The 11,860-nt window shown below is 64.0% G+C and overlaps 1 protein-coding gene across 2 annotated transcripts; it reads right to left on the bottom strand.

The window, feature by feature from the left end:
• On the bottom strand, positions 1–11,130 carry TCHP (trichoplein keratin filament binding). 2 transcript variants are annotated; one of them, XM_070066028.1, is made up of 13 exons: positions 11,016–11,130; positions 10,030–10,223; positions 9,542–9,752; positions 8,969–9,025; positions 8,395–8,463; positions 7,740–7,913; positions 6,128–6,240; positions 5,941–6,007; positions 4,903–5,075; positions 4,224–4,305; positions 2,691–2,876; positions 2,013–2,156; positions 1–1,327 (listed from the first exon to the last, which is right to left on the bottom strand). In XM_070066028.1, the coding sequence occupies exons 2-13, from the start codon at positions 10,221–10,223 to the stop codon at positions 1,295–1,297; spliced, it is 1,503 nt and encodes a 500-aa protein (XP_069922129.1). In that variant the 5' UTR covers positions 11,016–11,130; the 3' UTR covers positions 1–1,294. The 2 variants fall into 2 exon arrangements, with proteins under 2 accessions (XP_069922129.1, XP_069922128.1); XM_070066027.1 differs by having other exon boundaries at positions 10,030–10,188; positions 11,016–11,128.
• Between the last annotated feature and the right edge of the window lie 730 nt (positions 11,131–11,860).

Raw genomic sequence — 11,860 nt, 5'->3', positions numbered from 1 at the left:
TTTGCCCATTTAAATATTAGGGTAGAAAACAATTTTAATGCAAGCAAGAAAAATTATCTCCACGCTTCAAAAGCAAAAAATTAAAATAAAAAACGTATTCAGTAAATATGCGCGTGTCTGTGACCAGGCGCACTGGTGCTCAGACAACATGACTGCTAGTAACTTCTAACGGAAGTGGAGGCGACAGCACCGCTCTCACAAGGAAGCCGAGTCCAGCCTGCGAAACGTGACCAGTGCTAGACAGCGTGCAGAGCCGCAGGGGACGCGGGTCAGTCAGCGGCCATCAGTCCCCGCCAGCCCACCCCACAGCAGTGACTGCAGCAGGCCCAGCCCGGGAGCGAGGCCCTCAGGCATGTGTCTTCAGAGAGACTCAAGAAAATGCAGAGCAGATTCAGGGCGGTTTGCAGCTTCGTTCCGGGGAGCAGTGGCAGGGAACTGACGCAGCCCTCGCACTCGGGGTTCTAAGAAACGCTGCTTTCTGATAACCATGGAGCGCCGCCCCCTAATTAGCTGTGACTGACTGAGAAGTGGAATGTACTGAAAACTCCCGAGTAGGAAAAATACATTTAAAAAATACAGGTCATAGAAATACGATGATTGAAGCAAGGAACCTGAAGCTGCTGGTAGAGGCTGATCCAGAACGGTCTCACGGACACAACGGCGGGAGAAAGTTCTGGCCAATTTGTGGCTCTGAGTCTGATCTCGTTTCTTCAGGTTCAGTGTTCCTCCCGCTGGGCGCGCGGTCCCTGGAGGCTGCTTGTGGCCAAGACCTTCCCGGGCACGGGGGGCTGTGAGGGTCATCCCCACGGGCCGGCCGCCCCCACGCAGCCCTCCAAAGCTCCCTCCTACAGGAAGGCCTCATTTCTCACGCCGTTCCACAAAGCACCCCTAGACCACAGCAGTTTTTTCTCCCAGAATACAAAAGGCTGGATCCTTTGGGGACCGCTGAAATCAGCTGTACCAAACGCTGCAAGACCGCTTCCAACAGACACAGCGACGAGGCTGGAGTCGCTGAGCGCGGGCGGCGGGAGAGCACAACTCGCAGCGCTGTGTGCCGGCCAGCCGACACCGTTCACGAGCGCGCCACGAGGGTGTCGACAGCACTGTCGGCACGTCCCGCTCAGGACCCCTTGAGTAAGAGCAGGGAAGGGTCTCTGGCTGGGAGCTGCACGTCCCCACAGCTCCGTGCCTGGGCCCCGGTGCCCCGGCCCCCACAGAACCTGGTGCAGCTGCTGGGCGGCTCTGCGTCGAGGCTCCAGCACCGTTGCTCTCCGGGCGTCTGGCACCAGCCGCGTCAGTCCCAGGCAATTCTGGGGTGTCCGCGAGGCTGAGGAACAAGGAAGCAGACATGGGGGCGGTGGAAGAGCACCGCAAGTCAGAGCGAAGAGCACGACACGAACGGCTCTTCACGTCCAGCTGGAAGCTCTGCCCGACACGGAAACAGGCTCCCTGCGGTGGTTCCGTAAAGCACCAGCCCTGACACACTCCTGCGCGCCCTGGGAAGCCCCGTCCCCAGACACTCGCTGTGCACGGCCAGGGGAGCTCCCTGCGGTGGCCTCCCCGCTCGCTCTGTTCTGCTTGGCTTTGGGACTCCCTGACCCGGAAGGGCCAGCCTCCTCCCCTCACAGCTCATGACCTCGAGAAGGCACCGTGGGGCACCAGGCAGCTTTCCTGTCTCACCAGTCGGGAGCCTGCCCCTGCTGTCACCTCTCCCCAGCTGTGGCCACCGCCCTTCTCAGATTGCTCTTGGCCCCCAGACAGGCTGGACAGGCTGGACAGGCACGCAGCTTGGCGGCGGGGTATCAGAGTCTGGGCTGCAGTGGCAGGAGCCAAAAAGCGTGAAGGCTGTTGGAGGCCCAACGAAGGACTGAAACAGACCCTGCGCCGAGGTTCTCTACTAGTCAGGAGGAGGCAAACACAAGAGGAGCGCCCAGACAGAACCGAGACGCTGCACTGCACAGCACAGCACAGCTCAGCGGGGCTGTGGACACGCCGCGGAGGCGCGCTCCTACCTTGGGCCGGTAGCCACGCTCGGCCATCATCTTCGCCTCTTGCCGCAGCAAGGCGTCCGACAGCTGCTCTGCCTGCCTGGCCTCCTCCTGCTCCTCCTCCTCCTGCTGGTCAGCCTCCCGTGCCTGCAGCTGGCGCTCTGCCACCTAGGCCCAAGAGCAAAGTCACCCCAAGGCAAGGCCCCGGGGCACAGCCCTGCGCCTGCTCAGCAGGGGAGGCTGCGGGCCCAGCTGGGCTGGAGGACCAGAGCTCTAAGGAGCAGGGGCGGCAGGTGCCAGGAAATGGGAGGGGCCCCTGGGGACTGGAAAAGGCTTGGCCAGCAGCCGTCCGGGTCTTATACAAAGCTCCACACACGGCTGTGTGTTGGGCAGAATATTCCGTGTTCCACCTCAGGTTGTGGAATTGAATAAATGGAGAACTGTGGCCCAAGGAGCCACCTGTCCGCAGGTGCGGACAGGACGGAGGGGACAGACAGGCCAGCCGTGCCCACCAGAGGCGAAGGACCCTGTGTGGGGTGCGCCAGGGCTTCAGCTGCAGTACCCAGGGCCACAGCGCACTGCACTCTCCAACACGAGCGAGCTGTGCGGAAAGCGCACCAGCCCTCAGGCCTGCCCTGCAGCGAGGCAAGGATGCGTCCCCTGCAGAGGCTGCCTCCCGCCCAGGGCCCTGGCTCAGCCCACCTGGGCTTCCAGCTCCTGCTTCCTGGCCGACTTCTGTTCTTCACTCTGCCCCTGCTCCCGGCGAGCCGACTCCCTCGCCTCCTCCAGACTGCGAATGAGTTGCTCCCTGTGCTTTAAGGATTCCTCTTGCGCCCGTCGGTTTCGTTCAATCTTTTCTTGTATTTGCTGTTGTCTTCCCGCCAGGACCTGGCCTCGGCAGGAAGGAAGAAGCAGACTTGAGAACAAGCCTTGGCCAGGCAGCTCCGCAGGCGACCTAACCCTCAGCCTCGGGTCTAAAGCCCGACAGGACGGCCAGGCCCCACTCAGACTCGGGCAGAGTGAGACTCGTTCCCTAGCAGTGGGGAAGCCCACAAGCCCCGCAGATGGCCACAGGGGGTGGGGGGGCCTCGGCTCATGGGGTGACATCCCCCACTCAAGGCCCCAGAGCAGCGTGATGTCTTGCACCAGCCTCGGACGGCCTTGGGGATCAGAGAGGCGCCTGGGAAGCCACCGACACACCCTACGGTCACGCTCTCGGGAGGGAACCTGCAAAGCAGCCACGACCAGGACCCAGGCTGGAGCGAGGAGAATCAGCGGCCACTGGGGACACCTGGTATTCACAAGAGTGGGAAATCACCAACGGAGACCCCAGTTCCCACCGCCAGGCACACGGGACTCCCTGCTCTAAGCCACTCGGAGCTCTCGGCACACAGGTGACACAGACCACCCAGCCACTGGGCGTCTTCCACGTGTGCTCTCCAGACCATGGCTGGTTCCCCGTGCTGAGGGAGAAATCTCAATGTGGAAAAGCCCAAAACACTCCGGGCAGCATTGCTTACAGTGGCTCAGAATGAGAACAAACTAGAACGCACCAGACAGCGATGGAAAGGCACGCTGGGAGGCCCTCAAGAGGACGCGTGGTAACAATCTGGCCGTGACACGGCATTTACACACAGAGCAGTACGTGGAAACGCTCGCCTCGAACGGCACAGTATAATAGGCACCGGCACACACGGAAGCAGGAGTTGAAAGAAAGATGCCAGTGGCTATGCCGAAGACAAGGCTCGGGTGCTGTCAGTTTTACTTTCTGCAAGTTCGTTCTTTTTTTTTTTTTTTTGATAGGCAGAGTGGACAGTGAGAGAGACAGAGAGAAAGGTCTTCCTTTGCCGTTGGTTCACCCTCCCACGGCTGCTGCGGCCAGTGCACCGCGCTGATCCGAAGGCAGGAGCCAGGTGCTTCCTCCTGGTCTCCCACGCGGGTGCAGGGCCCAAGCACTTGGGCCATCCTCCACTGCACTCCCGGGCCACAGCAGAGAGCTGGCCTGGAAGAGGGGCAACCGGGACAGAATCCGGTGCCCCGACCAGGACAAGAACCCGGGGCGCCGGTGCCTAGTGAGCCGCGGTGCTGGCCTGCAAGTTCTTTCAACAAGAGTTTCCAAGCCCACGTAAGATAACTGGAAGAGACTGTCCCCAGCAGCGCCGGTGGGATCAGTGCTCCACGGTGGACTCCAGACACCTGCCTGGGGCCCCGGGCCTGGAGGAGATGCTGGCTTACCTCGCTCATGAGCCTGTCGCGTGCACTCCGCTCTCGGGCCCACTCGGCCTCTCTCTTTTCCCACATCTCCTTGGCCTCCTCCCTGGGCAAACACGAAACAGGTGGCAGAGGCTCTGCACCACTGCTGCTGGCCGGCAGTAAGCCAGAGAGCACACAGGGCCCAGCAACAGGCTCCGGAGGACCAACCTTCCCGTCAGCTTGTCCCCCAAGCTCTGCAAACCTTCCCGGAAGGACTGCCCTCGGAATCTGAGGCTACCCCTTCCCAATACCTCATCTCCTAAAAGCACTGCAGGCAGCTTCTACAGCAGCCCCTGGAGTGATGGAGACCACCAGGCCTGGGCGGGAGGAAGGCACTGCCAGGGCCTGAGCCCTGTGGCCGTGCACTGGGGTCATGGCCAGTGACCTCCGTGAGTGTCAGTGGCTGTCACCCATCACGTGACCATTTCAGTCTATGGGTTAGGTGTCGAGGGCCAGGACCCACTTGCACAGGCCCAAGAAGCACGCAGCTTCTCCAGGACACAGCAGTTTCCCTGCAGATCGCCAAGATTTTACAGCAGCTGAGCAGTGTCCTGAGCCGTCGTGACTTCCACCTGAAGTGACTGAAGGACACGCTCCCACAGCCAGGCCCGCGCGCGCCCCGGTCAGGGGGCCTGGAGGCCACGGCGGCCTGGGAGCCCACCTCAGCAGCAGCTGCAGCTCTGCCTCCCGCGCCCTCTCCAGCTGCAGCTGCTCCTCGATGGCCTGCTTCATCCAAGCCGCGTCGGCCTCGGCCTGCTGGCGCCTGGCCAGGCGGGCGCGCTCCTCCTCCTCCTCCTCCTCCAGCAGCGCCTGCAGGATCCGCTTGTCGGCCTCCTGGGGGAGGCAGGGGCAGCTCAGCGGGCGGCCTGCACGGGGCCCCTCCCCTCCTCCCTGTGCCCCGTGTCCCCGCACGGCGTCTCAGAGCAGGGACGGGAAGGCACGGAACTTCTTCCAGACAGCCAGGGAGGGTTACGCGCCCGTGGCCCAGGCTCAGAGCCTTCCCGTGACTGAAGAGAGACCCCTCCGGCACCACAGGCCCTCAGCCGTATCTCACGGCACAGGTCCACGTCTCAGAGTACGGACTACAGTGACACAAATGCACAAAGTGCTTGCTTATCAACGAGGTGGCTTCGTCAAAACACCTAACGAGAGGACTAAGCAGCTATTGATAATACAGCATGTTCAGGCTTGGCGGGCAAAAGCTGCCACCTGTGACACCGGCATCCACACGGGCACCGGTTCAAGTCCCGGCTGCTCCACATCCAATCCAGCTCCCTGCTAATGCGCCTGGGAAAGCAGCGGAGGATGGCCCAAGTCCTTGGGCCCCTGCACCCACTCTGATTTGGGATACAAGTATCCAAGTGGTGTCTTAACCCCTGAGCCACAGGCTTGCCGTTTTGTTTACATAACAGCTGTACTGACATATAATTTCGTGTTTTCATATGCACTGTGAAGTGAAGCTAGTTAACAGACCCATCCTCTCAACAGGATTTTTCGTGGCAACAACACTTCAGATCTGCTGTCTGGGCTTCTGCGGAGCCCACGGCCCCTGCGCAGTACTCGACGTCTCCAGACCTCGTCCACCGCAAGCTTAGGCTCTGCCCCGCTGAGCGCCTCCCCGCCCCGCCCGAGTGCGCCCTCTCGCTGAGCGTGGCACACGCCTCGGGGAGGGCGAGAAACACCCCGGCTCTTCACTCACCAGTTCCTCTTGGATCTGCTGGGTACGCCTGCTGAGCTGGGCGTTGTACTGATGCCGCAGAAAGCGCCTACGAGAGGGCAAAGTACGGGTCGCCGTCCGTGTCACATGAAGAATTACACGGAGGCTGGACACGGCTCGCTGCCGCCGTCTCTCAGGGCTCCCGTGTGAGCCGGCCGCCCGCACCCACCCCAGCTCGGCCTTCTGGCGCACGGCCGCCACGCGCGCCCGCTCCTCCTCCAGCTGCTCCAGCTGCCAGCGCTGCCTCAGCAGGTCCTCCTGCTCCTTCTTCAGCTCGCTCGCCTGCGGAGACAGTGAGCGGGCCCGGCCTGCACCCCTCTGCTTCCGGCACACCTGACGCAGCGAGGGTGGCTGGGCTGCGTGGTGCTCAGGACCCCCGCCCGCCTCCGGGCCCGGAGCCCCACAGCCCAGCTTAACTCCCTCCCTCGTCCCATCTCAGCAAGAGCACTTCCCAGGGCTGCAGACGAGGAAGAGCCCCGACCTCAGGCGTCTCCCCTGCCCGGCCAGGCCAGGAGAGAGGGCTTGTTCCGGCTCGACCGCCAGCACCTACGATAACCAGTGGACACTAAGTCCTGAGTCCCCCAGGCCTGGGGAGGGAAGGAGAGAGAAAGGGGCACAGGGGCCTCGCTCGGCTCCAAGGGAAGACCCAGCCCTCACAGGCCAACAGCACAGCGCCCTCAAGGGGCAGCCTCCGGGACCATGAGCCTGCAGACCCCACGCCCGCCGCCTGGGGAAAGCCGTGTGCAGACCACGCCGCGGAGTCCTGTCTGTGTGAGGCCCTGGGAGAGCCACGCTCCCACACGCGGACAGAAGGCAGGCCGGACGAGCGAGCGCCTGGCCGTGTTGCGGCACTGCCCTTCCTCTGTCCTCACTTCTCAGAAGGCGGCTCTGTTTTGTTTGTCATTGGAGAGGCAGAGAGAGAAAGCGCGCCCTTCCAGCGGTTCACTCCCCAGAGGCCCCCAACAGCCAGGGTCGGGCGGGGTCTCCCACATGGGCGGTGGGGAGGAACGGACTGGAGCCACCCCTGCTGCCACGGTGTCCGCGTCGGCAGCAAGCCGGAGGCAGGAGCCAGAGCAGGGATGGGTGAGGTGGGCCAACCCCTGGGCCATGCGCCCGCATCGAGGGCTTTTTAATTATTGTTTAAGTCTGCTTATTTCTTTTTCTTTACTTGGCAGGCAGAGAAGGGGGGAGGAGCAGACATAGCTTCCATCCACTGATTCTCTTCCCAAATGCCTAAGGCAGCTCAGGCCAAATCCAGAAGCCAGGAGCGCCATCTGGCTCTCCCTCATGGGAGCCAAGGACCCGAGTACTCGAGCCATTGTTACTTTAGCCAGGGTGTGCGCTGGCAGGAAGCTGGACGGAAAGAAAACAGAAGTGGGAGTACACCCCAGGCCCCCGCAGCAGCTACAGCCCAGGGGCCGGCGCTCGCCTCCGCCTCCCGCAGCCCAGGGGCCCGTGCTCGCCTCCACCTCCCGCAGCCCAGGGGCCCGTGCTCGCCTCCGCCTCCCGCAGCCCAGGGGCCCGTGCTCGCCTCCGCCTCCCGCAGCCCAGGGGCCCGTGCTCGCCTCCGCCTCCCGCAGCCCAGGGGCCCGTGCTCGCCTCCGCCTCCCGCAGCCCAGGGGCCCGTGCTCGCCTCCACCTCCCGCAGCCCAGGGGCCGGCGCTCGCACTCACCTCCGTCTCCCGCAGCCCAGGGGCCCGTGCTCGCACTCACCTCCCGCAGCCCAGGGGCCGGTGCTCGCCTCCACCTCCCGCAGCCCAGGGGCCGGCGCTCGCACTCACCTCCGTCTCCCGCAGCCTCAGCTCCTCCATCTGCTGCAGCAGCGCCTCGGCCTGCAGCCTGTCCTCCCGCTGCCGCCTCTCCTGCTCCGCTCTCAGCCGCTCCAGCGCCTCCCTCCGCGCCACCTCGTACTCGTTTTCCTGCCGTCTGCTCTCCTGCTCCGCGGTGGCCTCTTGCTACAAGGAGCAGAAGGAACCCGGGAGGTCAACACATGTGACCCGCAGCCGGCCACGTGCCCGCCCCTGGGCGCAGTTCTCGGTGGAAACCGCAGCAAGGCCGGGGAGGCCGTGGCACGGGGCCTGACGCAGCAGAGGAGCTGGGCCACGTCGAGGCCCCTCCCCCTGGCACAGGCTCCCACGCACTTTCAGGAATGGAGCCAGAGGCAAAGCAGTGGGGGCGTGGAAGGGGGCGCTCGTCCTGGAGGCGCCGCTGTGGGCCAGCACCAGCGTTCAGGAGACGAGTTTCATCGGGACACCGCTGACAGCAAAGGTTCGCTGCAGGCCGCCCGTGCCCCTCCCACTCCCCGGCCCCCCACCCGGCCTCACTCTGCCCCGGGGGATGGGCAGTGCTGCACGTGCCAGGTGTGCCCGACTGGCGCCCTCCGCACGGCCAGACTCACACCGTCCCAGGGGCGTCCCCCAGAGGCAGGGACCGTACCTGCTTTTTTTCTTCTCTCTGCGCCTCCCACGAGTCTACCACATGCTTCCTGTGAAGGTCCAGCTCGACCTAGGGTGACAAAGGGCAGACTCCGGACTCCCTCCCCAGCTGCCCTGACGCTCGCCGCGGGGACCGCGTGCTGCCTCCTGTGCCACCGGCCGCCGTGTGAGGACCCACGGCGGCCCAGCTGACCAGCGGGGGGAGCAAGAGTGGCCCCGAAACACAGCAGCCCGATTAGGAAACGCACAGAGCAGGTGCGAGCACACCCGCCTGGGAGATCCAGCGCCCCGGGGCTGAGCGGGAAGGCTGTCAGCACACAGACAGGAAAGTACCCCTCCCCGGCCTCCAAGTGGGTTGGGGGCCCACCCCCTGCCCATCTGCCCAGGCCTGTGCAGGAGGCAGACGGTGTCACTGCACGGGGAGCCAGCGGCAGAGGGCACAGCCAGGGCACCGCCGAGGCCAGGCCGCCCCAGGTCCTGCGCGGGGCTTTGCAGCCAGCACAGACGCATGATTAAAAACAGTCAAGACGTGACTTCATCCACAAGGCAACTCGATGGAAGGTTCTGGGCTTCACCTCTCGAAGTTCTGGGTTGTTCTGTTTCCAGTGTTCATACAGAAGCTGCTCTGCGATCTATCAGGAAAGCAGAGAGAGGTTCAAATCCAATCACGTCTGGACAAGGCTCAGTGCGGTCGTGGGGTCGGCTCAGGCTAAGGGCTCCTCCACCGTCCAAACCCTGCACCCACGACTTCGAGCCAGACTTTGGGAAGACCCGGATGGCAGTGCCAGGGACCCCCTGCAGAGGTAACAACAGGGGGTCAACTGTTCCACCCGGTATTTTTTTTGCAAGAGAAACGGGAGCAGTGCCAGGCCCTGTGGGGAGTCAGAACTCGAATGAGGCACTCGGACTCATCTGTAATGACGTCAGGAGTGAAAGAGAACAGCTGATTGAACAAAACTCTCCCCGCCCACCAACGTGGAGCGGGCCGTGCCCTGGCGGCGGCGATGTGTGTGTGTGGGGGGGGGGTTGCTGTCACAGCGGGGTGCCCGGGCTGGCCCATGTGTGCACACACACACCCCCCGCCGCGCCCTCACGCTCGTGCTGTGAGCGCCTGCCCCACCGCCGCCCGCGGCCCCGCGACCAGGTACCAGTTTCCGCTGCTCCTCTCGGGCCGACCTGAGGTGCCCGTGCCGCTCGCGGATCCGCCTCTCCCGCGAGCTCACGCTCAGCCGCAGCTCCTCCAGCTCTCTGGCCAGCAGCTCCTGCTCCTCCAGCATAAGCCGCCGGAGCCGCTCCCGCCGGGCCTCCAGGCTCCTCCTCTTCTCCTCCTTCATCTTCTCGCGCTGATAGGCGTGCATGCTGGGGGACAGGGCGCCCGCGGTCAAGCGCGCGCTCGCTCGTGGTCGTGCAAAGGTATGCGTGCTGGGAAACGCCTAGTGGGCTTGCACAGGCGTGTGCTGTGACGATGCCCAGGGCTCCCGGGCAGCCCAGTGCCGGCACTGCACACGCGTGTCTGCACGCGTGCGTCTCACCACGTGGGCTCTGTCTGGGACGAGGCGGCAGGTGACACGGTCGGGATCTCTAAGCTCCGTGTGCTCCTGTGTCTCTCTAAGAACGGGCAGACGGGCACAGTTACCTGCGCAGGTAGGAGGCGCGGGAGCTCCACTCGGCCTGCTTGGAGCTGCAGATGTCCGACAGCCGGAAGTAGCGGCTGTTCGCGTCCCACTGCTGCCGCAGCCGCGCCGCCTGCTCTCGCTGCCGCTGCAGCGCCGCGTGCTGCTCCGGGAGCCTCCGGCTGTACCAGGACGAGGACAGCGTGGGGAGGGCCATCTGGGGGGGGAGGCGGCAACGGCGGGAACACGGGGTGACTGCCAGCCCCGGGGGGCCTCCAAGCTTGGCCTCAGCCCTCGGCTGCACGCAGGCATCGCCTACTGCAGCTTTAAAAAATATGTATGTACGTGCCCATCGGGTCCCACTCCTGACCGGGGGAGGGGGGCTGCGCCATGCCCTGCCGCCAGGGCTGCCAGTGGACGGCATGACCCGGCCGACCCCTGGCTGTGGACCGCCCACCACCGGGGACTGGCCTAGCAAGGCTGCAAGAGGCACACCGGGTGGCAGGGACAACACTTTGGGGACTGTCCCTGGGTGGCAGGCACTAGGCGTGCACGCCGCCTCCCCTTCGTGCAGCCACCCCGCTATCCGGCACCGAGGGAAGGGCCTTGCTCAGCATCACAAGGACAGGAAGTAGAGAAAACAAGGAACACAAGCTGTCACACCGGGAGCGTTCGGGGGAAAGCCAGGACCCTGGGAGAGGACTCGGGTTCCCCTGGGCGACCTGGAGACCACCCTCCCCCACAACGCAGCAGGTGCCCGGGCGCGGGGAGGCGCACGAAGCCAAGTCCACGCCGAGAACCTCAGACGCAGAGCCCCCTCGGGCCCGAGCCCGCTGCAGGCCAAGCACACGCCGAGCTCGCCTCGGCCCGGGCAGCCGGTCCGGGATGGGCCACCGGCCCCCTGCGCCGCTCCCCGCACAAGGTGCACCCCGCTCTCAGCCTCGACCTCCACATCCGCGTCGGCCGCGGAGCCGGGACCGACCGCCCAGGTCCCCACCGCCAGACTCACGTTCCTCCGCGCCGCCCGGAGCTCCCGCACGCCCCAACCCGGCCCGCACAGTTCCCGCCGCAACACCGACGCCGGCCGTTTCCTGTCCGCTAGTTGCCCCAGCAACCGGCCCGAGGACGGAGCGCCGCAAGGGCCAAACCACTTCCAGCGCGATACCAGATGCACGCCGAAGGAAAATGAGACATTTTTGTTCTGGCGCCCCCTGGTGGTGGGCGGGAGACCAATCGCAAACGTCTAAAGTTCTTGACACGGGGAAGGAGGGAGACAAAGAATCCACCCCCTCCCAAAATCCAGGATGGTGGCTACCTGGAAGGAGTGAAGGTAAACTGTAAAGGGGGCAGGAAGTCAAGGGGAATATAAACCAGTGGTTCTCAAATAATGGCTTTACTTGGGAGTCAACCAGGGAGCTCTTGAAAGCCCAAATGGAGTTGGGTGTTTGGCATAGCGGTTGAGACTGAGATGCCCGCATTCCGCATCCCAGGGCCTGGGTGAGAGTCCTGGCTTGGCTTCCCGCTAACGTGCACCTTGGCTCAGGTGGCGGGATTCCTGCCGCCCATGTGGGAGACCCAGATGGAGTTCCTGGTTCCTGGCTTCCTCCTGGCCCAGCCCTCAGTGTTGTGGGCGTTTAGGGAGTGGACCAGCCTATGGGATTTCTGTCTGTCTGTCTGTCTATCTACCTGTCTCTGTGTCTCCAGATGCCCAGGCAAATCCCACCAGGTGCCCTGAGAGTACCTATGGTTTTCAAGGTTCCCCACATGTACTCAGTGTGCAGCCAAGGCTGACCACTGGCACAGTGGATACAAATCATTGGCAGCTTTGTGTTGTTGTAGTCCTAGATCAGCAGT

This window comes from Oryctolagus cuniculus, chromosome 21, assembly GCF_964237555.1.
Source record: "Oryctolagus cuniculus chromosome 21, mOryCun1.1, whole genome shotgun sequence".
NCBI lineage: Eukaryota > Metazoa > Chordata > Mammalia > Lagomorpha > Leporidae > Oryctolagus > Oryctolagus cuniculus.
Note: the sequence above shows the minus strand (reverse complement) of the source record. Positions and strands in the feature narration are given on the sequence as shown.

Excerpts from the sequence above, each read along its gene's own strand:
- TCHP (XM_070066028.1), bottom strand. The coding sequence starts at position 10,223 with ATGGCCCTCCCCACGCTGTCCTCGTCCTGGTACAGCCGGAGGCTCCCG. Across the intron at positions 5,076-5,940 it reads AGCAGATCCAAGAGGAACTG|GAGGCCGACAAGCGGATCCT; the intron begins GTGAGTGAAGAG and ends TGCCTCCCCCAG. Across the intron at positions 2,877-4,223 it reads GCGACAGGCTCATGAGCGAG|GTCCTGGCGGGAAGACAACA; the intron begins GTAAGCCAGCAT and ends TGCCGAGGCCAG.